General features: G+C 50.5%; 1 protein-coding gene across 2 annotated transcripts; it reads left to right on the top strand.

The window, feature by feature from the left end:
* The first annotated feature begins 42 nt into the window (after positions 1 to 42).
* Positions 43 to 25,375, top strand: brip1 (BRCA1 interacting helicase 1). 2 transcript variants are annotated; one of them, XM_047036412.1, is made up of 22 exons: positions 43 to 177; positions 324 to 426; positions 573 to 678; positions 1,197 to 1,308; positions 1,570 to 1,752; positions 1,991 to 2,115; positions 2,236 to 2,373; positions 2,575 to 2,607; positions 5,850 to 6,146; positions 7,779 to 8,000; positions 8,232 to 8,431; positions 8,580 to 8,712; positions 8,980 to 9,134; positions 9,370 to 9,550; positions 9,880 to 10,020; positions 10,184 to 10,345; positions 16,962 to 17,124; positions 17,316 to 17,437; positions 21,172 to 21,284; positions 21,444 to 21,526; positions 22,146 to 22,478; positions 23,492 to 25,375. In XM_047036412.1, the coding sequence occupies exons 3-22, from the start codon at positions 586 to 588 to the stop codon at positions 24,418 to 24,420; spliced, it is 3,918 nt and encodes a 1,305-aa protein (XP_046892368.1). In that variant the 5' UTR covers positions 43 to 177; positions 324 to 426; positions 573 to 585; the 3' UTR covers positions 24,421 to 25,375. The 2 variants fall into 2 exon arrangements, with proteins under 2 accessions (XP_046892368.1, XP_046892366.1); XM_047036410.1 differs by lacking the exon at positions 324 to 426.
* The last annotated feature ends 2,461 nt before the right edge of the window (positions 25,376 to 27,836 follow it).

The raw sequence follows: 27,836 nt of genomic DNA, 5'->3' as shown, positions 1-27,836 counted from the left end.
ACGTACACGTCACGTGACTGCGTGACACACCCCTGACATGGCGGGAATTTCAGACGTTAGCTAGCTAACACGCTACCCAGCTCTCTGTTTACATCTCCGACCTAGGTCAATTGTCAGAAAGTGGAAAAGGACCGCTACAAGTTGTGCTCGACTTTCAAGTTTATGAGGGTACCTAAGGTAATATTATTTAATCGCCCTTACGTAACATTAGTAGGCGAGTCAAAATTGAGCATAACACAATTTAGCTAACTAGCTTGTGAGAAAAGCTTATTTGCAAGCTTGCTTTCAAGCCAGCAAGCTGACTAGCTACATCCTCCATATAGATTCTACATTGTCTGGTCCACGACTAGAAGAATATCAGCCATCGTTAGAACCATAGTAATTTATCAGCGTGTTATCCAGGTTACAGAAACAACCAACCAAAAGGTGCCCAACGTCGAATTGACCCCTCTCTTAAAATAACTTGTCAATCTACAATACAAGCGTGTACAGTGGCCAACAAGCTAACAAGCTACTTTACAACTTTACTGCATTCTCTCTTGTCCTCACATATTGGCTTCTTGACCGACAAGTTATTCAGCCAATATGCCTCCACCCACCGTGGAATACACCATAGGAGGGGTGAAGATACAATTTCCCTGCAAGGCTTATCCATCCCAACTGGCTATGATGAATTCAGTAAGTTATTTTGCATACAGTCACATAGCAGTGGTTCTCAATCCTGGTCCCCGGGACCCCCTGCCCTGCATGTTTTAGATGTTTCCCTGCTCCAACACACCTGATTCAAATAAATGGGCCTGATAACGACCCATTCATCTGAATCAGGTGTGTTGGAGCAGGGAAACATCTAAAACATGCAGGGCAGGGGGTCCTGAGGACCAGAATTGAGAACCACTGAATAGCAACGTTTACTATAACTTAAAGTGGACAGCATAACATCAAACAGTGAGGTATTGATTGTAATAAAGCACAATGTTAGCTAGTGTTAACAAGCAGTCAAATATTGATTGTAAAATGTTTACATCAATCTTACATTTACATTTAGTCATTTTACATTTAGTCAATCTTAATGCTTAACAATCATCCATCGGTGATGTATGATTTCTTAGAAAAGAGCTTCCCCTGACTACACCTATGCAGCTTTATTGGTCTTTCAGTGGTGGCGGTGTCTGTCAGCTGTTTGGTTGTTTCCACAGATCGTTCGAGGGTTGAACCACAGTCAGCACTGTCTTCTGGAGAGCCCTACTGGCAGTGGGAAGAGCCTTGCCCTGTTGTGTTCGGCTCTGGCCTGGCAACAGGCACACCTTGGTAGGACTGCTGAGTGGCATTTGTTGGCAACTCAAAGATTTGCATTAGTTTTTTCTTACTTGTGAATCAACTTGAAGCACTTTATTTGATGGATGGTATTTCAACAAGGGATACATGTGTTGTTATCAATGATCAGAGGGTTGCCAGACCGCTTGAACATCCACAATAATAGTCAGACAGTAGTAATGACTGTCTGACAAGTCATTGTCTTCTCTAACATGGAGGATGAGGTCACATCAACATGTCATCTGTTTTGAGCAGCTAAGCTTGAAGAAGGAGCCAAAACACAGGAGGGGAAAAGCCAAACTGAGGCCAAAACAGACGTTAACACACCGTGCCAGTGTGCGTGCCACAGCAAGGCCACCTGTGTCCCCATGACGCCCAAGCCAGCCATGGTAGACACAAATATGAGGGCACAGAACTCATCTCCTTCTGCAGACAAGGGTAAGACTTCTCATTAGAAACCATCAGTTGTTAGTTACTCATGTGTGTTATTCAAATCTGGCAAAGATACAACAAAATAAGCTAACAGCGATACTGCTTGACAGTGAGGTACCTTTTGTCATCTTAAATGTTAACACTAGCAGTGAGACCACTTTTCTGGAAACGGGTTGGTTGTTTTGCACTTGTATTCATTTCACTGCCAGTTGGTTTACCTGGTGTATATCCGTGTCTCCGCCAGAGTTCAAACCCAAGAGTCAGTCATTGGCCTCTCGTCTGTCTGAAAAGATGCAAAGCTCCTCAGACAAGGACGACGACTTTCAGCCTGACAGAAAACGCATTCGCACCCCATTGGTCGACCAGAAGGTAGGCCCGCTAACTTCACTATGCGTTGTATCCTTTTTGTGACCTGGTCCCTGCTGTGTAGGTTTTATCTACGCAAGATCCTCCCTGATCAGATAGAGTCCAACTCTGTTGTCCTGTCAGGGTCGTAAGAGGAGATGTCTGGAGAAGGGGGTGGTGTTCATAGACGACGAGCCAGAGGAGGAGAGGCTAGGCGTGTCTGGGAAGACCTGGTCCATGGAGCTGAGGGCCCAGGCCCAGGGCATGGAGCTGACGGCCCAGGCCCAGGCCCAGGGCATGGAGCTGAGGGCCCAGGCCCAGGGCATGGAGCTGAGGGCCCAGGCCCAGGGCATGGAGCTGAGGGCCCAGGCCCAGGCCCGGGGCATGGAGCTGAGGGCCCAGGCCCAGGGCATGGAGCTGAGGGCCCAGGCCCAGGGCATGGAGCTGAGGGCCCAGGCCCAGGGCATGGAGCTGAGGGCCCAGGCCCAGGGCATGGAGCTGCCCTCTGCCTGCTGTGTGAGTATGCTGCCTTAACACATGTCATCAGCCATGGTGGCTCCAAGTTCAAATGGGCTTGGTCAAGGAGCCCTATTTTTTAGGGTCAAAGCTCATCCTCCTGCATTAGAACAACCTCAATACCTTCAGCTAGTTATCAAGATTCTCAGTTGTTTTGGAAAGGCACCTAACTACTTTTCGGTCAATGCTACATTGTTGCCATTAGGTGGCAGCATAGCCCACCTAATGACTACAGCAGGTGTGATGGCCCATCGGATCGTTTCAGAAAAGGGGTCTTCATGAGGTGTGGTGTGCTAAATGAAACACAATGAAACTGAAATATGACACTTATTTGACCGTTTAAATATGACCATTGCAGTGACTGATAGTCAGAGTTTTGTTTAATTGCTGAGTAACCATGAACGTGAACCTCGGCATTGCACCAGTAGAGAGAGACTTATTTCTGTTGGGATAAGACAGGATAGATTAAGGTGTATGATCTAATATTCAAGGGCTTGCTTTGTGAGGACTCCAGAGATGTTTGTGCCTAACTTGTGCTCCTCATTGACTGCTAACCAACTGGGGACCCAAACACGAAGCGTCCAAACAGCCACTGTGTTGGGGAACGCTCTGTCACAAGCAGCCATCGGAGCCTGCAGGTCACTGATACCCAAACGAGGAACGCTCTCACACTACCACTCTGGAGCTCTGGTGAACTCTCACAACCGTGTCCAACGTTAGCACACAGGTGTGTGGGTCGCTTCTGAGGGCTCATCGGATGGCTGGAGGTGGAAAAAAGGATGGAGGCAGGGTGAAGAAAAAAAAGAAATGCAGAGGAGAGTAAGTCTGGTCTCGGGTTTCCCCTGCGGCCACCCGACCCTGGAGCTCCCGTCTGCGGAGCGCTGACTGACGTCCTGAATGGGGCCTTTTGAAGCCAGCTCCAGTTTTAATTAAGAGGTTTGGCCTCGCCTGGGCCACTGATCTGTGAAAGCCACTGGGATAAATATTGAATGGGGTTCACCCGCTGGTTACTGCGCCCTAGGGATAAACAGGTGCTTTTTTGAGGGCGGATATTTATGAGGCCCCAGTCTACCGATGCAGCAGCCTGCCGCAGTGGCGAGGGGGGGGGGGGGGAGGTGTCCCGTGTCTCCAGAGGTATTGGGTATTGGAGCCCACCCTTATTGGAATACATTCCAAGACCGTGAGGAATGAGGACTGAGGAATGAGGAATGAGGAGCAAATTGGCCTTCAGGTAGCGGCGCCAGACACGGCCGACCACTGCCTTCTCCACACGGCCTGTCAAGGGTGTGACATTCTCAGGCCTCAGGTGTTAGCAGAGCAGTGGTGACACGGCGTGGTGACATAGCGTGGTGGACCAGGTTGGGGGACACTTTTAGAAATAACCCCTGAGCACAGAATGTGTCAAAAGAAGCACAGCTCCTTTTGTGGCGGGCAGTGAGTTTTAACAGGAAATTGACTAAGATTGGTATGCTGCTGAAGTAGTGACAAACGTGATCAACAAATCCATCAGTGTAGAATAATGCTCTGGGTGTCTGAGGCAGCCTCTGTGGAGCTTATCCCTCACACCTTGTTCCACCCAGGAAGCCACAGCAACACTGGAATGGTCCTGCGTTGAGCTGAATGGGCCAGTGTGTGAGTGTGCGGTCCAACAGTGTGCCCCTGGCCTCCCCTGTTATCTGCATTCCATTCCAGGGGGTGTCTGCCCGCGCCTACGGGGCCAAACCAAGCCTGAAACCGTGTCGGCCCCAGCATCTCGGGAGGCAGGCGCGTAAAGAGATACCCTTGTCAGCTGTTTCCTGCTGCTGCCTCCTAACAAGGGCCCCCATTCACTGGTGGGTGCCTTCAAGCCCCCCCCACTCCACCTCCCCTGGCCCTCTGTCCCCCCAACCTGCCGATGAATAAGTCATTTTTTGGCCATCTCCGGGCAGGATATTTGGATGGGCCTATTGAATGTGGCAGCAGCAGGTAAGATGATCGGGCCCTGAGAATCAGAGAGCCGAGCCACCAAGCGTAGCCGTCCCAACGAAGAGGTGTAATGGGAGACGGTTTCAAGAGGAGGAGGGGGGGTGTGCCTCGCTGTGTGTTTCTCACATGGCCTCTCAGGCCCCCGTGTCCCTCTTAACGCTGAGGGACAGCTCACCCAGGCAGCTAGCGGTCTGCGCTAGCAGCCTGCGCTCTGTCCCCAGCCACATCATCAGAGCAGGGGGTAACACCACATGCATGGCACAAGAGCACAGGCTTCAAGAGATGCCTCGGGCCCCGACACTGGGAACCAGCGCCTGTGCTGATTTAGACAGTGATGAGGAGGAGATGCAGGTGAATCATGCATACGGCCAATCCATGTCTCAAATAGAACATGTAGGGGGGGGGGGTCATGTATAGGGGGGTCAATTGGCTGAGTGGTTAGGGAGTCGGGCTATTAATCAGAAGGTTGCCGGTTTGATTCCCGGCCGTGCTATATGACGTTGTCTTGCCTCGGAGGGAATGTCCCTGTACTTACTGTAAATCGCTCTGGATAAGAGCGTCTGCTAAATGACTAAAATGTAAATGTTATGTATCCTCCATCCTGGTTTAAGATCCCTGGGAATGGTGAAGTTGTGCCCAGCAAAGCATTAGTACACATGATTGAATTGCTACAGAACCAGGTGATTGTTGATGCAGTGGTCTTCAGCCAAAAATCATATTTGGCCGTAAGTTCCTGCCTGATGGAGCTGGGCTCGACGTCAATCAGTGTTGGTGAATGGGTGTATTATGTGGCACTTTAAACAGCTCATCTCCTAATAGAGATCTGTTACATTGTTGCTGCCAGCTACACTTCACCTGTGTACAATAGAGTATGGGATGCCATATGTCTATGGCGGCGTGCCATTGACAGTCAGGTCCATTTTCTGGACTTCAACATCATTGGCCTATCGGCTTTCAGAAAGGTCATCTCAAGTTGACAGGCAGCTGCCTTTCTGTATGGAGAGAACTCGACCCCTTTGGGAATCTATATGTTTACCAGAGCGGAGAGGCCCAATGGAAATCAAACCTGGACCAACTTACAGTACGTTAGTTGTGACCTAAAAACACCAAGTCTCGATACAGATGTTTTTGTTTGTTGATCTTTCTAGGACGACCGTCTCGAAATGTACCGTGTGCTGTGCCAACCTTTAGCAGTATGTGCTGTGCCAAGTTTGATCCAACCTCATGATCTAGTAAACCTTTCTCTGTCTGTTTCTCTCCTGTGTGTGTGACCTCAGTCTCCAGTGGCCTGCTCTCTCTGCCCGTGCGCCTCACCCAAAGGAAGCCTCACGGGCCCAGGCGGCAAGTCGGCAAAGGACAAAGAGAAAGATGGCAAAAAGAAAGTCCCCCAAATCTTCTTTGGCACGCGCACCCACAAGCAGATCACCCAGATCTCCCACGAGCTCAAGCGCACCCTCTACTCCAGCGTGCCCATGACCATCCTCTCCAGCCGTGACCACACCTGCGTCCACCCAGAGGTGGTGCCGCACTCCAACCGCAACGAGCGCTGCAAGGAACTGCTCGAGTCCAAGAACGTGAGTACACTCACTCACTCGCTCAGTAAGGCTCACACGCACGGCTCCACACTCATTCTATCCTAGCTCCTATACAGTGGCCCTAATCTGCTGTTTCCTCACTGACAATGTGGAGTGAAGGTCAGGACCTTTTGGAACGTGTTCCACTTCTGGGCTCAGACCAGTTCAACTGCTCTAGTCGGGACTCCTGCTTACCACTCCATAACATGTGATGCCTTTTCTGGGTGGGGTGAATTGGTGTTTACTGAACTGGGATTGACCCCAGTGTAGCTGTGAAAACCAACACCTATTCTGAGGCCTACACACACGCCTCCAGTCAGTTTACAGGAGAAGGGGCGTTACTAATCCCATGATCCGCACCCATGACATTGTAAAAAGTGTAAAGCCTCTGGACTTTGTGGGAAGCCCGTAACACAAACCCCCAGTTGAACACCCGGGCCAGACGGGCCCTTAGGTGCCAATTACTGTCCAGCCTATCCCCGATCTCTGACACGCTTGTCAAGACGCGTCAACGATCCCAGTGGGACGGCCTCTGCTGGAGCCCACGAGGTGTCCTCTCAGCCTTACTGTCCCCAGCCCCTATTCACTCTGGAGGTGAGACGCCCTGTGTAATGACCAGCCCCAATTACGCTGTCATCGGAGGTGGCCGCCTCAGAGGCCTCCCTGTCACGCCGCGGCCCTCCGTCTGAATGGGCGGCCCCGCCGCGACCTCCGCCGGGAGAATGGGCGTCCATCACGACACGCCCAGCGTCACTGCAGGCCCCGACTGCTACAGTCAGGGTCACATTACAATACTTCACCCCCCCCCCCCTCCTACCTTTTCTCCCAGCACTCAAAAACACACAACAGAGGCTTTACCTTACAGTAGCTCAATAGGTAAAGACTTCACTGCTTTCATTCCCTCCCTCTCCCCCTCCCCAAAGTCAAGGTTCCCACCCCCCTTCCTCAGCTTGACTCAGGGGCTAAGCTGTCATGGCCCCCCCAGAGAGTGTCTGAGTGGAGGCTAATCCTCCCTCCCTCACACCAGCTAGGGTGTCCTCTAAGTGTGAGCTTAGTGCTGATACGTCACAGAAAGACGGGACACCGGGCCGATGCCACCGCCTGCGCTTTGTTCCCCCCGCTCGTCTCCCGTCCCTGTCACCGAGGGCCAGGCCGGGTCCAGTACAGCGCCACCTCTGTGTGTCTGTGGGCGTGCGTGCTCGCCGGCCACCCATTCACGCAGGGTGTGGTGGGTGACAGTGGCGACAGGAGAAGGCCCCTCTGCTGACAGGGTAATTGGGCTTTGTTCCAGGGGTGTCTCACCCCCTGAGCTGAGTGTACAGTAGGCTGTGTCGAGAGACAGGGAGGATTACTGAGGCGTTGACCAGCACATGTCATTCACCTCGTGAAGGAAGGATCCCCAGACGGCATGGGAACACGCTGGAAGGCTTTCAGCATGACCCCCCCACACCACACCACTGATATATACATGTCTGTTGTGCATGGTATTCAGAGGTCAAAGATAACATGTTTTTTATTTGAGTTGGTATGTTTGGACATAACTGTTGGGATTGATGTCAGGGGTTTCCTCGTGCGTGTGTGTAGCACATACCTCAACCACTGAAACCAACCGAGTCCCTCCCTCCCTCCCAGGGCTACTCGTGCCGCTACTACCACGGTGTGCACAAGATGCGTGAGCAGAGCACTCTGCAGTGGGTCCACGGGCTGCACCAGGCGTGGGACATCGAGGACCTGGTCCGCCTGGGCGGCCGCCTGCGCTCCTGCTCCTACTACGCCGCCCGCGAGCTCATGCAGGACGCCCTCATCATCTTCTGCCCCTACAACTACCTGCTGGACCCCCTCATCAGGGAGAGTGTGAGTGGGGGGGGGGGCCTTGGTGTCATGAGATGCAGGCACACTGTGTTTACTTCTGGCCACATTACTGAACGAGTGGGTAAGGTGGTTTAGCAAAAAGAATTGTACACAACGTAACTCTGACCCAAATCTCAAGCATACCCATGAGCTAGAGGTCAACGAAAGGCCCTAAAGATTCCTGTTCCCACCCATAACCCCTCTCTCCCCTCTCCCCTTTCCCCCCCCGTGCAGTTGGAGATCAACCTGAAGGGGCAGATCGTGGTGCTGGACGAGGCCCACAACATGGAGGACTGTGCCCGCGAGAGCGCCAGCTACACGCTGAGCGAGGCCCAGCTGCTGGGGGCGCGGGAGGAGCTGGACGGCATGGTCAACCACAACATCCGGCGCTCCCACCACGAGCCCCTGCGAGCGTTCTGCTGCAGCCTCATCAAGTGAGAGCCCCCCTGGGCAGTGATGCGGCCTGGCCTCCTCCACCTGGAGGAAAGCGCCCAGCTCCTGACACGGCCTGCTCCAATCTCTCACACATGCTTTATATTCCGGATCCTTATCCTGGTGCTGGTGTCTCTCTCCCCTGCGTAGCTGGATCAAGGAGAGCGTCAGTCTGCTGGCAGAGAGGGAGTACGAGGTGTCCTGCAAGGTGTGGCATGGGAAGGAGGTCCTGGGGCTCCTGCACGGCATGGGCATCACCCCTGACACCTTTACCTTGCTGCAGGTACACAGCTTATTCACGTTTCTTTTTTTTCACCTCCAATTCCCATTCGCTCTGTTTTCTGTTCTTCCTGGTTGTACCCAAGTATACCTGATTGTATCGATTCTCCTGTTCATCCAATGTTTATTAACTCCAACCAAAAAGGACTAACGTGTCAATGTGTACGTAAGGGCTATGTTACTCCCCTAACGCGCGCACGCAGTCTTCCTCTCTCAGCCCTCACGCCCCCCCCTTCCTTCCCTGTCCTCCCCCCCCCCCCCTCCTGTGTAGAAGCACCTGGTGTCAGCGCTGGAGAAGGAGGAGCGTGTGGGGGTGGTGAATGGGAAGGAGGACGTGGTGGAGATCCCCACCATCAGCTCCGTGTCCTCCTCCGTCCTCAAGAGCCTGTTCATGGTGCTGGACTACCTCTACAGGGGCAACAGCAGGTCAGAGCCTTGTCTGTCTCACTCCACAATGCACCCCCCCCCCCCCCTCCCTCTGGACTAGCCCAGGCGGGTATAGGAGGTTCTCAGACACTTGGTACATACGAACCGTGACCTAGAGGGAGCGATGTGACAAGTCACAAATTCTGCGTCCGCTCTGAACATTCTTGGAATGGCTTCCCAGCCCTCCAGCAGTGATCCCCGTCTTCATCCAGACGTCCCTCCATGTCCCCTCCAGGTTTGCGGAGGACTACCGCGTGGCCCTGCAGCAGACCTACGTGTGGACCGCCCAGCCAGACGTCCCAGACGCCCAGGGCTTCTTCGCCCGGCCCCAGCGCAGGGGCCGACGCCAGGGCGGGGCCCAGCGCACCAAGACCCTGGTCCACACGGTCAGCTTCTGGTGCCTCAACCCCGCCGTGGTGAGAGGGGGGGGGGGGGCTTTTTCATGCCCCAGGAGAAGGGTTGGTTCGGGATTTCGACCAAAGTCATGTCCGGATGATCTATTTCTCTGACTTGACCAAACGTTTTGTATTTTTTGAAGTTTCAGAATGTGTAGGATCACCCCAAATTGTAGAAGTATTCATGTATCATTTGTAGATGTTGTAGCCTGGCTGTAGACAATTCCTCAGTTTCGTTTTTGACACATTCCGTCTTCAGTCTCCGTGTCGGTATTCAGTATGTCTGTGTGTGTCCCAGGGTTGAGCCATCCTCTGATGCTGTGCCCTGTGTGTGTGTGTGTGTGTAACAGGCCTTCTCAGACCTGAGTGACTGTGTGCGCACCATCGTCCTGACCTCCGGCACGCTGTCGCCCATGAGCTCCTTCTCCTCCGAGCTGGGAGTCAAGTTCTCCATCCAGCTGGAGGCCAGCCACGTCATCAGCCAGTCCCAGGTCTGTAACAGGCAGCTCTCAGCTGGGCCCGTCAGAGCAGGTCTGTAACAGGCAGCTCTCAGCTGGGCCCGTAGGAGAAGGAAGCAAGAAAATAAAGACATTTACTTGTTTGCAGTATTTTTGGCCCACTATGCCTCATTTCCTCCCTCGTCCTCTCTTCCAGGTGTGGGTGGGCACGATTGGCTCGGGGCCGCAGGGGCGCAAGCTGTGCGCCACCTTCCAACACGCGGAGACCTACGCCTTCCAGGACGAGGTGGGCGCCCTGCTGCTGCGTGTGTGCCAGGCCGTGGGCAGGGGCGTGCTCTGCTTCCTGCCCTCCTACAAGGTACGCTCAGCACACGCCCCGAGGGGGCTTGGGAGAGGAGCTTGGTCTTTATTGACAGTTGCTACTTTTGGCCACCAGGAGGTGCTGTGGACCGTGAGTTGACGAGGGCTGCTGTTTTTCGCAAATGATTTTCCCGAGCCACTTGACGCCAGCTGTGTCACCGTACCGAAGCAATGCGTGGTGCAGTTTGACAGCTGTGATCTATTGGTGTTTAGGAAGTGCTTGACGTCTTGGGAATAATGGCTTACTTTGAGCCTTGTGTCGGCTTTCATGGAATGGGACTACTTTTAAGGGCCCATTGATAAATACATTGTCCGCCTTTGTTTGTTCAGAGTTTTTTGGCGATTAATAATTGATTTCCATTCCAGCTCTGTTGTCACACCAGCTCACTCAGGGACCAGCTGGCTTTCTCAAATGTCCCTGGGTGTAAACGCCTGGGTGCCACGTTCCTTCACTTGCGCATGGTGTTGGTCTACCTGCAGAAGCGGGTTGTGTGTGTGTGTGTGTGAGTCTGTGTAAGCACATATTGGCAGACAGACACTTCATTTCAGGGGGAAAAAAAAGAAAGAAATGGGTGCAAATTGATTCGGGATCTTTGGTTGCAACATAAATCAGAGTGACCTTTCCCCAAAGGCACATCAAACTTTGAAGGAAAGCTAAAACTCGTCTGTTGAGAGGCCCTCCTCTCGTCTTCCCCCTTCCTCTGTCAGCCGGCGACGCCAGCCATAGCATAATCCATGTACCACGGGATATTTTTCATTATTGATGGCCGTGTTGGAGCTCTCTATGCTGATGCATTAATATTTAATCTTTCAGTCAGCTCTTAAAGATGAGGAGATACGAGGGGTTGGGGTATTAATTGGAGCCTGTGGAGGCCCATTGGTGCCAGACTGTCCCGTCTTTTCCCTCAATGCGCACGTGTGTGTGTAAGCGCCCTTCAAGTGTGCGTGTGCCTGACAAGAGGATGGGTTGTCTCCAGACGCCCTTCTTCGCTGCGTCTGGGCGATGCCTATCAGCCCCCCCCCCCCCCCCCGCCTGAGACAGATGCAGCGCTGAGAGCAGGCGGCTGGGCCAGCAGGGTCGGAGAGAGAGAGAGAGAGAGAGAGAGAGAGAGAGAGAGAGAGAGAGGGAGAGAGGGAGGGAGGGAGGGAGGGGGAGAGGGGGAGAGGGGGAGGCCTCCCTCCAGGCCCTGTCTGCCGCCCCTCTGACAGCTCCGCGCACACACTCCTGTCACACACACACCTGTCACACACACACACAGCTGTGCCATACAGGCTGCAGAAGTCCAAGGGCACAGAAGAAAAGACCCCACAAAAATCAGGCGTCCAGACTCGTTTGAAGGTACATGTTCACCTGACGCTGGCGAGCCTGAAACACGCAGGCGGGACTAGCGTTTGGAGGGTTTGGGAGCGCACGTTTTCTCACACACACACACACGCACTCACACACACACTCGGGACACGCAATGTCCCAGAGAAACCCACCGTCGCTGTGGTTTTGTAGCACTTTGGCCTCAACAGCCCCCCAGTTAAAGCCCATAAAAGCCCACGGCGGCCCTCGCCGTCTGGTCCCACCGCAAGAGGACTGGACAAACCACCCCGCAGGGGAGGGGGGGGGGGGGGGGGCGGGGGAATGTTCTACTCAGAGAAAAAAAAAAAAACGAGTGAAGGGGTTATTGCCGAGGTGAAAAGATCTCAGGGAAAGGCAAGATGCTTTTAAAGCAGATGAAGATAAGGGCCATTAGGGGTGATGTCGCCTTGCTGTCTGTGTTAATACGCGTCCTCTCCGGCGCCTGGGGCTGAGGGGAGGGGAGGCAGGGGGGAGGGGAGGGCTGTGGGGAGGGGAGGCAGGGGGGGAGCTGAGGTACTCTTGCAGCGGGGGTCATATCCAAGTCTGAGTGGTCTGTGTATATGTGATGTTGGGGGTAGGGGGGGTGTAAATACACACGTCCTCAAGCCCCTGTCATGGATAGGACCACGTTTGTCATCTCTGGTGTGTGTGTGTGTGTCTGTGGGTCACCTCGCTTAGACAAGCGCAGCACTGGCTTTGTTGGTGGCCCCGTGTCCCACTGGGCTGTCCCACTGGGCTGTCCCACTGGGCTGTATCACTGGGCTGTCTCACTGGGCTGTCTCACTGGGCTGTCCCACTGGGCTGTCCCACTGGGCTGTCTCACTGGGCTGTCTCACTGGGCTGTCTCACTGGGCTGTCTCACTGGGCTGTCTCACTGGGCTGTCTCACTGGGCTGTCCCACTGGGCTGTCCCACTGGGCTGTATCACTGGGCTGTCCCACTGGGCTGTCCCACTGGGCTGTCCCACTGGGCTGTCTCACTGGGCTGTCCCACTGGGCTGTCTCACTGGGCTGTCTCACTGGGCTGTCCCACTGGGCTGTCCCACTGGGCTGTCTCACTGGGCTGTCTCACTGGGCTGTCCCACTGGGCTGTCCCACTGGGCTGTATCACTGGGCTGTCCCACTGGGCTGTCCCACTGGGCTGTCCCACTGGGCTGTCTCACTGGGCTGTCCCACTGGGCTGTCCCACTGGGCTGTTCCACTGGGCTGTTCCACTGGGCTGTCTCACTGGGCTGTCCCACTGGGCTGTCCCACTGGGCTGTCCCACTGGGCTGTCTCACTGGGCTGTCCCACTGGGCTGTCTCACTGGGCTGTCCCACTGGGCTGTCCCACTGGGCTGTCCCACTGGGCTGTCTCACTGGGCTGTCCCACTGGGCTGTCCCACTGGGCTGTCCCACTGGGCTGTCCCACTGGGCTGTTCCACTGGGCTGTTCCACTGGGCTGTTCCACTGGGCTGTCCCACTGGGCTGTCCCACTGGGCTGTCCCACTGGGCTGTCCCACTGCTACACCTGAGCTGTGACGGCGTCGATGACGCACTGTTCCCAAACTCACTGTTTAACAGGAGCTCTCAAGACCGTCTTAGACTTCACACCAATCCGTTGAGATGCCAACGACTCGATGCCCTTGGTGTGCTCTCTGCTGTGTTATGTTACTCACTACTGCTCTGAAAACAATGGTGAGTAACAATTGCCACCAGTCTGCCTGTGAGGCTCCAGGCCCCCCGGCCACCTGGCCCCCCGGCCACCTGGCCCCCCGGCCAGCTGGCGTGTGCCTTGCTGTGACACGGTCAGCCTGCCTCGGAGGCAGGGCCCCGGGGAGCGAGCGGCACGCCCAGCCGGGCTGAGTCAAGGCGCCGCCCGGCACAGCCCTTGGCGTGATGCGCGTTGTGATATTCGCCCACTGAATCATTGAAGGAGGCGCCACACGTCTCCCCTCGCTGCGGCCAATCGGGGGACGCCGGCATGTTTCATTAATGGCACCACCACGAGACCCCCCCTCCATAATTCAAGAAGCGCAACGTGTCGCCTCGCAGCCCGACAACACCAGGAACAGGAACAGCGAGATAAGGAGCAGGTACAAGAGGGGGGTGGGGGGTATGGGTTGAAAGATGATTGGGGAAGGGGCGGGGGGGAGGAGAAAAGACGTTGGCGTTGGAGGCAGCGCGCCCCAGTGACTGAGACCCTCCCTCTCTCCTAACCCAGGGAGAGGCTGAACAACAAAGCTGTCCAGAAAGAGACATTTATTATTTATCGTTTTGTTGTGCCCTTTTGCAAGTGTGCTAAACTGTTTTGTAATCTATTACGAGGCGCCAACAACTTTCGTGTGTCACTTGAGTGCGTTTCAAAACACCCCCCAAAATGTGGGCCTTGCGTGAGGTTTCTGGTTGTAGAATGTCACTGGTAAATATCTGTTCCTGGGGGGGGGGGGGGGGAACCTTTTGTTAGAATACATTATTGAATGGGGAGGGAGTTTATTTCAAATAGGAGAAATGAAATACAAGTAGGCCTAGCTGTTCTGTGGTTGTGATAACTGTGGGGGTTTGGGGTTTGGTAGGGCTTGTGGGGCTTTGAGTTTTCCGGACGCCTTTCATCTCACCTGGGACAGTCTTAGGCCGTTGCTTTTGTTTTGACCTTCACAACACCGTAACGTAATGTCTGCTTAGACCCAAGTAACTTGTGAGCTTTTGGCTCTGCCTGAACTGAAAACAAGTCAAAGCTCTGTGAATAAGTCATGAGGCTGGGGCCCACACTGTCACAAGGTATGTGTTTCTGCATGCTCACACTATCACATCTGACACATGCATGCATTGTGTAGGACTCTAGCTTTCATGGGAACTGTTTCTTGAATTTAATTAGACAATGTATGCCAGCACAAAAGTGTGTGTGGGTGTGTGTGTGTGTGGGGGGGGGGGGAGTGCTGCTGTGCCGCGCCGCTAGGTCGCTCCTGTCATGTTTGTGCACCTGAGCACCACTGGAGTGTGCAGATTGACATTTTCCACTGCGCTCCAGTGTGCTCACGTGGGCCCTGTGGAAACGCCAGCGCCTGTCACATAATGCCCTTAAATTAGTCATGAAGGCTCTGTGCTCATCCTACCCCCTCTACACACACACACACACACTAAATCATGGGCACACGCTCCCCTTAGTGCATAGACAAGTGCATGTATAGTACTTTTAGCTTGTAAGGACAGCACATTTTCCGTTGTTTTATCTCCGAGCAAAGGTTTTCCTTAATATGGTCAGAGTAAGAAAACCGATCATTAGTGAATGTCTCTGTGCGTGTTTAGACTGTGGTCAGATTAGACGTCAGCGTGAACTGCCTGACTGAGAAAGGAAGGGCTTGATGAGGCGGGTCGGGGGGGGACGGTCGGGGGGGGCCGGTGGGGGGGCGGCGGTCGGGGGGGGGCCGGTGGGGGGGGGGCGGCGGTCGGGGGGGGGGGGGGGCCGGTGGGGGGGGGCGGGGGGGCGGGCGGGGGGGGGGGTGGCGGTCGGGGGGGGCGGCGGTCGGGGGGGGGGGGGGGGGCGGGGGGGGGCGGTCGCCTCAGCGGCCCGTGGCTCTCCATCTTCCAGGCAGGCGGCTGAACAGGCCCGTCCCGCAGCTTTGAACCGCACTCCACTGTCAAGATGAAGGATACGGAAAATGTGCACGTAATGAAATGGCTGCGCTGGGGGCAGACGCGGGCCGATGTTTACTCACAGTGTCTGAGAGATAAAAGCATTAGGGACCATTACCCCGCTGCAAGCTGAGGGGGCTCCTGGTGTGGCACAGGATCGGCTTCCCCCCCCCCCCCCCCCCCCCCACCACCACCACTGCTTTTATAAGGCTTTACAAATGACAGCTCAGGTCATATAAACAACAAGCTTGGGCAAGGATTCTTTGTGCTTGCATGCATCCTGGTCTTATAAGGGCCTTGGTGTTTTCTGAGTGGATTCCGCTCAGGTTCTCCTGGGGTTACCCGCCGTTCTCAGGCTGACATGAAGAACGTCTGGCCTGTTGAGGAGTGTCCAAGCTGCTGACTAAAGGGACTTCAGGCCCATCCATTTCTCGAGGCAGGCTGAAGTGCTCCAGCAGTGTGTCCGCAACCATTTATTCATTTCTTTCTCTCTCCCTCTTGCTTCCCCGCTCACCCTTAAAGAATTGTCTTCTTCCCAAGTGCAGTCTGGCAGATAATGGCTATTTTGTTTAGCAGCAGATCTACCGTAGGTATATAACATGAATAATTCACCCATCCAGTCAGTCGGATTGGAAAGCAATCGTGGGGACAAACAGTTAGTTGAGTCATTGGTGAGCACAGGGGTGGGGGGTGGGCGTCGAAGTAACACTGTGCCTTTTGTAAGTGTCATGTTTTATTGATGGAAACTTCCCCAGCCTGGTATTTCCAGGAGGCGCCAACCTGCTCAAATCCGTCTTTTGCTTCAGTTCACAATCAAGGGCAGTTACCTCTGTGTGTCAGGAACCACCCACTCTTTTGTAGTGTTTCATTTCCCTATTGTTTTCCTCTGGGCTGCAACTACCCCTATCTGAAGTCATTTGTTTATAGGGGAATATACACACTCCCAAACTCGTTTTTGTAAAAAATAATAATAATAATACAGTATTTGGAGTTTAGGCAGGTACGGTTGACACTTGACCATCGACAGGGTTCTTCCCAGTTCCCAGTCCGGGTGTTGGCAGACCAAACTCCTGGCCCAGGCTTTTCCAGGTTGACACACACTTCCCTGTTTTGAGAAGTTTCTTACTGTCTACAAGAACTTCTACTTGACCCCTACAACACATTTCCGTGCCAGTGAAGATGCTCTTTGATTGTGAAGCCATGCCAAGTCAAGGGGATAATGTCCACGGTAGAGACATGACTGGAGCTCCGCTAGGGAGTGGGCTTTTAGATCAATGTTTCTCCCCAGAGAGTTGCTGACTTTTGGCACTAACAATGGCACAGCAACAGTTTTTTTTATTATATATTTTTTTACTATGGGGTTCAATAGTTTTAAATTATTTAATATTGTCAACTAAGTGACCAAAAAAATGAATGACTGCAGAAGGCAAAGGAGCGTCCATGTTTGCTTCTTCATCCGGGTACTGCCGTCTGAGCCTTATTAGGACTGTTGCTTTTTACTGTCCGTAGAACAGTGTTAGCACTACATAGCCCAAAGAATCAACCGTCACTACTAAGGATTGATAATTGATACCCGAGCCACATGGATAGTTCCTTTATTTTTCCTACTGTAATTCTTCTTGCCCTCTTGTGATGTGCTGGTTTGTTTTCCTAGATGCTGGACAAGCTGCGTGATCGTTGGACCAACACAGGCCTCTGGGACAAGCTGCAGGAGAGGAAGACTGTGATCACAGAGCCTCGCGGGGGGGCCAAGGGAGACTTTGAGCAGCTGCTGCAGACCTACTATGATGCCATCAAGTGCTGTGGGGGGGAGAGAGGTGGGAGCGGGACTCAGACCTGGACCTTTTGGTTCTAGCTCACCTGCAGGGCCCAAAAACCGCATGGCGACAGACCCACAGCTATTTGAACATGTGAAATGAATGAGAGTGGTGGTGTTGGAGATGACGTTGGTGCTGGTGCTGGTGCTGTACGTTGTGTTGTGTTAATGATTGCCTTTTGCTTCCCCCAGATGGAGCGCTGCTCATGGCCGTGTGCAGGGGCAAGGTGAGCGAAGGGCTCGACTTCACGGACGACAACGCCAGGGCTGTGGTCACCATTGGCATCCCCTTCCCAAACATCAAAGACCTGCAGGTAGGATTGTCTCCCTCTCTCTCTGTCTCTATCTCTCTGTCTGTCTGTCTGTCTGTCTCTCTCTCTCTCTCTCTCTCTCTCTCTCTCTCTCTCTCTCTCTCTCTCTCTCTCTCTCTCTTTCCCCCCTCTTGGTTTGGGACATCACACAAACACAACCATGCAGGTTCAACTCAATGAACAACCCCCTTTTTTTGGTGAAAAACAAAACAACAAAAAAAGCTATCCCAAAGTGATTGTGTTTGTTCTGTCCTTAGCAGGTCGATGTGACCTTTAAGTCCCCCCCGCCATACCTTCCTTTCAGGGCACGTTCAAACCTTTCCTAACTGCCTCTGTCACCGTAGGGATACGTGCCGATGACTGATTCTTTCCAGACCCCTTCGATTTCGTTGGTGTGTGGGTGGGGTGCTTGATTTAGATTTCATTTAGCATGTCAGCTCCGCGGGTGACTCCTTGGCTCCCATGTGTTCTCCCTCCCTCCCTCCCTCCCTCCCTCCCTCCCTCCCTCCCTCCCTCCCTCCCTCCCTCCCTCCCTTAGAAGAAGAGTAGGTCGGCTGCTGGGTAACCGTGTTCTAGGATGGATGGATTCCATGTCAGACTGTCAATGTCCCAAATCTCCAACTTTCTTGCTCATCTGTTCACATTTACCCCAGTCTCCTCCCTCACCCACTCCTCTCTTTATATCACATCTTTATCTGTCTTTTCTGGAGAGAGAAGGCAGTAGGGTCAGGTGTTTGGTGCCCTCAGCCCTCGGAGGAGCCCTGGGGGGGTGGCTGTGAGCGGACCCCATTAGCCCTCCAGAGGGACAGGGACACTGGTGACTGAGGTGACTTGTCCTAGCCTGGCGTTGACGGCAGGCTGAAACAGTCCAGTAGGGTGTCCTCAGGTACAGCAGGGTCACACCTGACTGTCACAAACCTCTCTAGTCATTTACCAGCTTACACACCCATGCTTCACGCAGGTCGTGTCCAGGGCTCCAAATCAGCCGAGTCCCGTCATCTCGGGGATGATGACAAATATGTCGTTTTTGGACCTCTGCTTTTTTCAATGTCAAAATGCAAAAACACACGAATCTACATTTTGGCACAGGTCACGTTGAGTTTCGGACGGTTAATTTAGCGATTCAGTGGTTTAGACTTGATTGCACATCTCCACGCAGGGCTAAAGCCTTCCATCCTGCCTCACTACCTTCCCTGACGCGCCAACTCTCATCACACTGAACTCTTTAGAACACATGCCCACCGAGCCCCCCCCCCCCCCCCTGCTTCTGATGCGGTGCTGGCATATCATCCTCTCCCTGCTTGGATCAGGGGGCCATTAGTGCAGACGCCTGGCCGGCCCTCCTCTCCCAGACAGGCCGACCTCTTAAAACCTGCAACCCCCCCCCCCCCCCCCCCCCCCAAAGCACAGAGCCCATCGGTTACCGGCCTGTAATCGTGACTCGAGATCAAAGGTTGAACTTTACACAGTCCTCCACAGCGAAAAGCATCGCTAAGCTGGCATCGCACGACCATGTCGACTTCTCTCCGAAAGGCAGGTTTTACAGTAAGCAGCCGTGTTGTGCGTGAGGGAGCGAAACAATCAAGAGGCTTTAACGGGCAGTAAAAGGACACTTACAGCTGATACGGCATCTCTGTTGGCTTAATTAGGGCCACAGCAGACCTTTTAAGACACCGAATAGACCCTTTTATAGTGAGCGTGTGTCTGTGCAGGGCTGCTTTATGGAGGTGGACCAGAGGGTTTATTTCTTGTGTTGTTGCCTGCGTGGAAGGCCGATGCTCGGGCTGTGTGATTCCATGTCTGGAACCTGATTATGAGATGCAGTAGCTTGGAGAAGCTGTTTGTTTTACTGCACTTTAAAACGTCCTGGACCTCCTCCTACACACTGAACTGATGTTGCACTGTTCAATGAGACAGCTGCTCTATCTATGTGTACCTATCTTTGCATATATTTACTCAGGAGACAAGAAAATAAATAGTGCAGTAAAAGCACAGCCTTTAATACTGTACATTATAGACAGTAGACTCAAGTCTCCACTTGCTTTGGGATAAGTTGGTGTCCTGGGTCGCGACAGTATGTGGAATGTGCTAGTTATGTCCTTGTGTGTGTGTGTACACACATATGGACACACACTAAGAAGAAGGCGCTCAGCTGTCAGCAACATGAGGCAGACAAGCTGCTCTGCAATCTTAGTGACAGGCACAAGATGGCCAGGACTGCCAGGGGCTCCCACAAACACACACCGTCTCACACACTGTCATGCACACGCAAACACACACACACACACACACCTCAAACAGAAGCGCTCAGCCACAAAGCATGCCTGGTGGTCAAATGTAGCTCAAATGTTTTTAAGGATGAACAGGTAGTGGGAGATGCCCAGGCCAGAGCGAGCGATCTCTTGACATTTGAACTAATCCCTTCTAGCTTGTGGTTTTCTTGCACATTTACAAGATTTGCTAGCAGCGAGAATTGGCTTTTTCACATATGCAACCTGTCATGTCGAATTGAGTGTTGACCTCGCACGATGACGCAAAGGGTGGGATGCTGAAACAGACTCTGATGGGATTCAGATGACACCGCTGGCTCTGGGCTACTGGCCTTTCCGTCTCATCAGCAGATGCTTTAACCCCTCTGGTGTCTCATAGGCAGGGACGGTAACCCACCACCCAGCCCCACAGTTCTCCTGAAAGGAATATGTTTATTTGGCCTCCAAACTAAATGTCAATGCCTCTTGTCCATTTTTGACAGAATTTCGATTTTTTGCCATTTTGGCAAAAATAATCAACTCATGTTCTTTCAAAGAAAGATTTGAAACGGTCTTGTAAAGCTCAGCAGGTCATGTAGGATTTGTATGTGTTCAGACATGAGGACTGTGTGTGTGTACTGTTGTGGCAATACGTGACAATGAACGACTCTCATACGACAGAAAGCGGGAGGGGACAGTCTGTACCTGCCCCTCCCCATGGGTTAGGGCGCTCTGGGCAAACACACGGTACCTGTCAGAAGAAGTTACAGGCCAACTCACCAACCTGTCCTGCATGGCAGGCCATCAGACGCCAGCTGAACTTTTCACTTGTCAATTCCAAAAGGTTAGCGCTAAAATCGGCAGCGATAGAAGCAAATGGTTGGTTGCCTTCATGCCATCTTTTTGTGTGTGTGTGTGTGTGTGTGTGTGGTGCTATGTCTCGTGTTGACTAGACCACCCTCGCTCCCTGTGCTTTAACCCTCCCCCACACTAACCTGCTGCCTTTTTGGAACAGGTTTGTCATCGAGGGCAAGCAATGACAAACCACTTCAGGCCTTGGGTGTTTTTGACTGGAGTTTGGCTTTGCTCCCCTCCGCACGCCTCCGCACGCCTCCTCACGCCTCCTCACGCCTTCTCACCTCAGAGCCCCTGATTTAATCCAATTAGTTATTTCTTGATAGTCATGCGTGAGCACTCCCAACCCCATCTGGGCTAAATTTGATATGTTATAATGTCAGGTACTTTAAGCGATGTGGTTGATTTCAAGTTGGTAACATAACTACCATGTCCTCTTGAGACGCTTTTATCAGAATTGAGAAAGTTTACATTACATGGTCATGTAAGAACAATTGTAAGAACTATTTCTAACCGTTCATGGAGTGTAAACGGTGTGCGTCTAAAAATGCTGTTCTGTTTTGGGGGTTTTCTTCCTGGTTGCAATTGTCAACTGTCAGAACATTTAATTTTTCTGTTCCATTGTTGATCCAGGTGGAGCTGAAAATGAAGTATAATGATCAGCACTGCAAAGCCAGGGGGCTTCTACCTGGCAGTCGCTGGTATGAGATCCAGGCTTACCGAGCCCTGAACCAGGCTCTGGGGAGGTGAGCCTACTTCTGGCCTATCCCACTGGCCCTTAGCCAGAGGGAAACACACACTATCTTCACCATAACAAGCTGCCATTTACCTTGCGTGGTGCCATGTGGTCTGGCCTTACATTTTAGATGTGAAGCTCCTATTCTTCAGCCATTGTTCCTTCACAGGTGTATCCGGCACAAGAATGACTGGGGTGCCCTGATTTTGGTGGATGACCGTTTCCGGAACAACCCTAACAAGTACATTACAGGTATTTATTAGTGCTGTCAAACGATTAAAATATTTAATCGCGATTAATCGCATTAATGTCATAGTTAACTCGCGATTAATCAATTTATCGCACATTTTTATCTATTCTAAATGTCCCTTGATTTCATTTTGTCCCATTCTTTTTTCAATTTTAAAGCTCTTATCAACATGGAAAAGTGGTTCGGATTGCTTCGTGCAAATATTATATATATATAATATATATATATATATATATATATAGATCCGGTGTGGTGTTGTAGTCTTTCTAACGTCGGTAATTGTTGCAACAGCATGTGAAAAAAACTACAAAGTTTGCTAGGCCAAAAAGAGCGTTAATCGCGCGATAAAAAAATTGACGCCGTTAATTTGGGTTTGCGTTAACGCCGTTAATAACGCGTTAAACTGACAGCACTAGTATTTATGCATGTAAAAGACATTGGATGAGACCTTATCAAGTTTGTCTATTTTTGTCACTAGATGGTGATGCTAGTCCATCACAAAAAAAAATTTTCTGTGTCCCTTTGTGTAAGATAGTGTATTTGTATAAAGTGCGTTATATTTGAGGTACAAAAAGCACTTACTCGACAGTTGAAATGTCAACGCTTTTCTCTGTATTGCAGGTCTGTCCAAGTGGGTGCGTCAGCTAGTGAAGCACCATGACACCTTAAACGGGGCCATGCAGTCTCTCACCAACTTCTCCCAGTGCCAGCAGGAGGCAGTGGAGGGCCACGCAGGAAGCCCAAGCCTGAATGGCCCAGTCTCATCACCTGCTAGCCCATCTTTAATGACTCAGGAACAGCCGCACTCTGACAGCATGGTGGGCTCTCTCCCCGGAGCCCCAGTACTTCAGGCATGCCCAGAGGGGCCCAAAGTGTGCCATCAGACCAACAGCTCCAGGGTTCTCTCAGGAGTGTCTGAGCCCCCGGTTGTCCCCGGGTGTAGTGATAACGCAGGTGAGGCCCATCTTTGGGACACTTAAACAAGAACATTGAAACAGGTTACAATTCAAAGTTCTCCATATGAGGTTTTTTATTGAAATATCATGCATGTTTTTTTGAAGGTAGTAAAGCAGGCCTCTCAGTCCATCCCAACATGTGTTCCCTCAATTTATTTTATTAATTTAGGGATGATATTTCGACAGTCTTGACCTAGTAAATGGACAAGGCCCCAGGGAGCGGCAAAAGGCCAATCTGTGGCATTTCATTTATTCATCAGAGATCTGTCCCAAAAAGCATTGCAAAGCTGTGTGGCTTGTCCCATAGGAGACCTGCTGTCTCCACCCTGCAGGAGCTCCTCTTCTGGGTGCACTGCTTTTCACCATCTTATTCTCCAGCATTGATAGTGTCTGCTGAATATCACCATGATCAGGTGTCATCAAACTGGCCCATCGAGTCCGACCCCACTCTTCTTAGGTGTCAGTCTGTACCTGGTGACAAGGCTAAGCTGTTTGCTCAATTGAGTTTGTGTGGGGTGGATGGGAGTGGGCAGTGGATGGAGATGTGGTGGGGGAAACGTGCGTGCAGGGGTGAGGGGATGTGGAGGTGGGGGGCCGATGGGGGCGTGGTGCAAGCCTAGCGAGCTGTCTCATTATAACAGGGCGCTCAGCTCGCTTGAGTGGTGCTTGAGCGAGCCGATGAACAGATGTCGGACTGTTGCTTTTAATTATATCCCCTTGACCATTGTTTGTGTTTTATTGAGCGTGATTTTGTCGTCTCGCTATGTCTACTTTAAATAGTGAATGAAAATTGATATTGGACCTTTTAATTAACTTGTCTAGTTGTAAAAACTAAACTGAGGTATTCTTTAAAATGTTATAAATACCAATGACACAAACTAGGAAGTGAAATCAGTATGCACTCAAAATATAATCTGTGCATGTAAGATTTGATGGTAAACTATCAAATGGGAAACTGCAAAATATAATTTTGGCATTATTTTAATTTCTCATTCAATTGTTTTGGTCCAGATGGCAGAGCAGCAGAGCTGAGTCCAGCGATGCCCCTCACCCCTCAGAGCAGTTCTGCCAAGACACCAAGTCGACCTTTGTATGACCTCTTCACGTCCACCCCAACTAGAAACCGTTTCAAGAAACCAATCTTTCAGGCAAGAGACTCTGGCAGGTGTGCCAATCAGTTTGCAAAATCAACCTCAACTGAAAACAAGGAGAACCAGCAGGATGTTACCTGTCAGATCGAAGAAAGGCAACAACTTTCCCAGGGACAAGGTGTTTGCCAAGAGACTAATGGCGCAGAGGCCGTGCAATCCTGTCAAGGGTTGGACCTCTCCCCTTTGCAGGTTCCTCTGAGCTGTGAACCAAGACAGACTGCTATGGATGATGACCCCTTCCTGCAAGAGGGGGAGGAAGAGGAAGAAGACGAGACTATCTTTTTCACTCCAGAGCTTTTTGAGGATGATGAGGATGAAAGTAGCTCTCAGAAAGAGAGAGGGCCCATGTCTCTTCCCAAGACAGGTTGTGGGGCAGGTCTGGAAGGCAATGATGTGGACAACCATCGGACAGACCAGGAGTCTGAAAACATTTTAGCACTAGGACAAGGACAAAACTTGATTACCCTTATTGAATGTGATACTCAGAGTGGCAGTTGTCCCTCAGACAGTACAAGGTTGGAACCTGCTATGTGGCAGGACAGATGTAGAGCAAGAAGTGATGATCAAGCTAAACTGCAAGTACAGGAACAAATTCAAGGGTCAGTGAAAGTTCAGGGACAAGAGCAGAAGATTCAGGGGCAGAACAGGCAGGAAAACAGCAGGACACACAGACTGTCCAGGTCCAGACAGAAAGATCCCTCCACCTTATCTTCAGGTAAACTAACTGATTATATCAATGTAGTGCCCAAGGCTAGTATTAACCCCCAGGTTATAATCATTGACGATTAGGCCGTAGAATATCTCTAAGCAAAGGTTGGTGTCAGTGTCAGTTATCTAGTCTGACAGTGTGGCTGCACTTGCCTCGTTTGGTTGTTGTTATGGGCTATAAAGGGTGTAAATAATGAATGTTGCTTAAATTGCAACAATGATCTAATTTATTTTATTTTTTTCCAAATCATTGAAATGCAAGAAACAAATAGGTCTATATCTTTCCTCAAAATGCGACGATGCGTCGTTCGTTAGTGAGATTTAATGGGCTCTGTGAGAATCGGGACTACTTTGGCCATGCATGGGTTCACTCGACAAAAATATATCTGCCATTTCTCACCACTACTACATATCCTTTCTAAAATGTTAACTATATAGTGCTATATAAATAAAAATTTTAATTCATTTTTTGTGCCTGGATGCAAGTTTAACCATGCCAATGTACTGACTCAACTAGCACCATTAATTTAGGTTTTACCAGGAGCTTTCTTTTAAGTGCAGTTTGAAACTAAATACCATAATTATGCAATTTTATCTAGGATATCATTGCAATTGTATGTAAAACTTTGAGTTAGTGTGTAGTGGTGTGTGTCAAGCTGATTATGTGGGAAGGAGAGATGACTTTTATTGAAGCTCAAAAAGTGTCATGATGTGAAAAAACTCCTGTGATGTGAAGGTATCCCCTTTCACGTGTATCGCACCGCAGAGGGGGATGTAAATGATGTCTACTGGACTTGCTGTAATCCGTTTTTGTTCCGCGAACTCAGAAAGGGATTTCGGCTATATAGTGTTAAAAGAATTTGCTTCAATTTCCAGCATTGTGTGGAAAATATATTCTGAACTGATGGAATGAAAATGGAATTGACCCTGATCCCAGTGGCATCTGTACTTTTCATGCTAATAATGGAGGTCAGAATCTTTTTCTACTGTAATATACTTTATTAAAAAAAAGTTGTGTAAAAATGCACTATTGAGTTTTGCACCAGTAAACATTGGAATAAGAAATGTTCATTGCTTTTGTATTTTACCTCATTATTAGAGACTATATTCTGTTCTCGGTCTGTTCCATTAATTAAAAAGACACATGTCAATTTCACCTCCTGAAGCGAGGAAAGCAGCTTAGCGTAGAATGTGTGATTATATTTTTGGGGGTCCTATCATTTATAGGGAGTCCCCAGTTACCCAATCATGCTGAACCATGATGGGGGACAGGGAAATTAACCAACATTAGCTTGACAGGATTTTTCTCATTAGGTCAAAAGGCTCACTGTTGATAATTGTGCAGAGAAGCCAAATGGACTTTACAATTATAGCATGACCCTGCTCGACAGCTCCATCACAAGGACTTTATTTTTGGAATTGCATGGCTTAATGTGGTCTTTTAATATCAGTAACAATGAGCATGGATTAGTATGAGGCAAATCAATGTGTTCTAAATGCATAGTAGTGAAAAATAATGCACTGTTTCTAGAATGTCCACTAGCTGTGAGTGTCCTCTTATCTTATAAGCCCCTGCCTTTGTCCCTTAAAATATAGTAGCAAAACAATAGTGTGCTTAAGTGACTCAAGTTTCAATCATTTGTATTTTGTTGTTTGCCTCAGTTAATTAGTCAGTCTACATATTGTAGTATGAATATTCAAGTATGACAGAACTTTATTCCTTTGCTTAAATCAGCAGAAAATGGTGCCAAATCTTGTGGGGATGGACAGTTTCAATCTGGGAAACGTCCCCTAACAAAGACTCAGGCCCAGGCCAGGTGCTGCCAGAGTGGAAAAGCAAGAGTCAGAATAGGGCTGCTCACCTCTCCCTCTCGGCTTGTTCCAGCTCAGACCACAAATAAGGTGACCGATGTCGGAACAACCAAGGAGCGGTCTGCTAATGTGACCTGTCTGCAGACTGAGGAGGCAGGAGAAGAGAACACTGTGTCATCAGCAAACTACCTAATATCTCCATTGCTAGGTGGTATGGGTCAGGACAGTAGCTGCAAGACTGGAGTATTCTGTAGACAGTACCAGCTAGCTCTCAGACCTACGTGGAGACGTACAGGAAAGAAAGAACAGAAGGATTTGGGCACTTCTGAGACCATTAACAAAGTGCAGTTTGACATTGTCACACCGGAGCAGGAAGGTAGCGTACACCTATTCTCAGAGTCCTGATTTGACAATTTTGAGTATGCTAATAGTTTGTTCTGAAAGTCTGCTAACACTCAAACTTGAAATATACTCTTTAATCAACGAATTTCAGAGGTAATTTTGTCTTCTCTTGTCAACTCTTTGGGTAAGGTATAAATATACAGAGGTCATGTAAGCGGAAGTGGAAAAGAGCTAATATGGCATCTGAAAGAAGAAAGGTGAGTTTGTTTTGTGTGCATTGGCCAAACCTCCACCTAACCCTACAGGTTGATTGCATTGTTGTGGATTTCACCAGTTAAAATGGACAGAATGGTGATTAATGTCCTGCTTTTGCCACTTCAGAGAGCTTTTGACCAGACACCTTGTACTACAGGACTCTACTGTACGAAGTGTGGCCTGGAACTACTGCCAGGGGCAGAGGGTAATAACTAAAGGACTGAACTCAACCTACTGTGTACAGCACCTTATCCTTGTACAGCACCTTTTATTGCAACATGGTTTATCAGATCACCGTTGCTAAATCTTGGATGATGGAAATAAAGACGTTTGCATATATTACTTAACAATGGAAGACACTTTTCCATGACTGTTTAAAAAAAGGGTTCAGTTTGGTGTTGGTTTGTTTTAATTCACGTTGCTCTTCAGGTGTGCTGCGCAGTGCCAAATGTGAGCCTGAACGCTTGCCCATTTTTGGGGACCACATATCCTGCGACGTTGATGCCAAAGTTCGGTGTCGGTGCACACCACCCAGCCCCACACAACCGTGCGACTCTGCTGCCCTGCTTATGGTTCAGAACCTCCAAGCCTTGCAGAGCTTAAGGAACTCTCTCCAGCCCTATTGTGAAAACTCAACAGGTGAGCTTAAGTGACATTGTGTTATGGCAGGAAGATGCAACAGTCAGCAGTCACGTTGTATAGAGGAAGGTGTGCACATATTGAATTTGAGGGTGAACGGACTACCATGTGTGTCAATTTCAAAGGCACTCTATCCTATATTGGCCTATATCCAAGTCAAAGATGCCCAAATTTAGTGTGGGTAAAAGGAGGAACGACCATTTACTTTCTCCTTTGATCCCCTTGAAATTGTGCACTACAAACCCTTATCATTCTGAATTCACATTGAATGCATTTACCAGATAAATGATACATGTTGTCCCTGTGTAGTTCATAGGTCAAGGTGTTTTGCCTCGTATATTTGGTGAGCGGCTCAATATGGGAGAAAAGCTTGTTGGGTTTTGACAATATCTTGTGATTACTATGTGTATGGGTAAACATAGGTTTACTTATTCAGTGTTGTGTTTCCG

The sequence above is a fragment of the Hypomesus transpacificus genome, chromosome 15 (genome assembly GCF_021917145.1).
Source record: "Hypomesus transpacificus isolate Combined female chromosome 15, fHypTra1, whole genome shotgun sequence".
In the NCBI taxonomy this organism is placed as follows: Eukaryota; Metazoa; Chordata; class Actinopteri; order Osmeriformes; family Osmeridae; genus Hypomesus; species Hypomesus transpacificus.
Note: the sequence above shows the minus strand (reverse complement) of the source record. Positions and strands in the feature narration are given on the sequence as shown.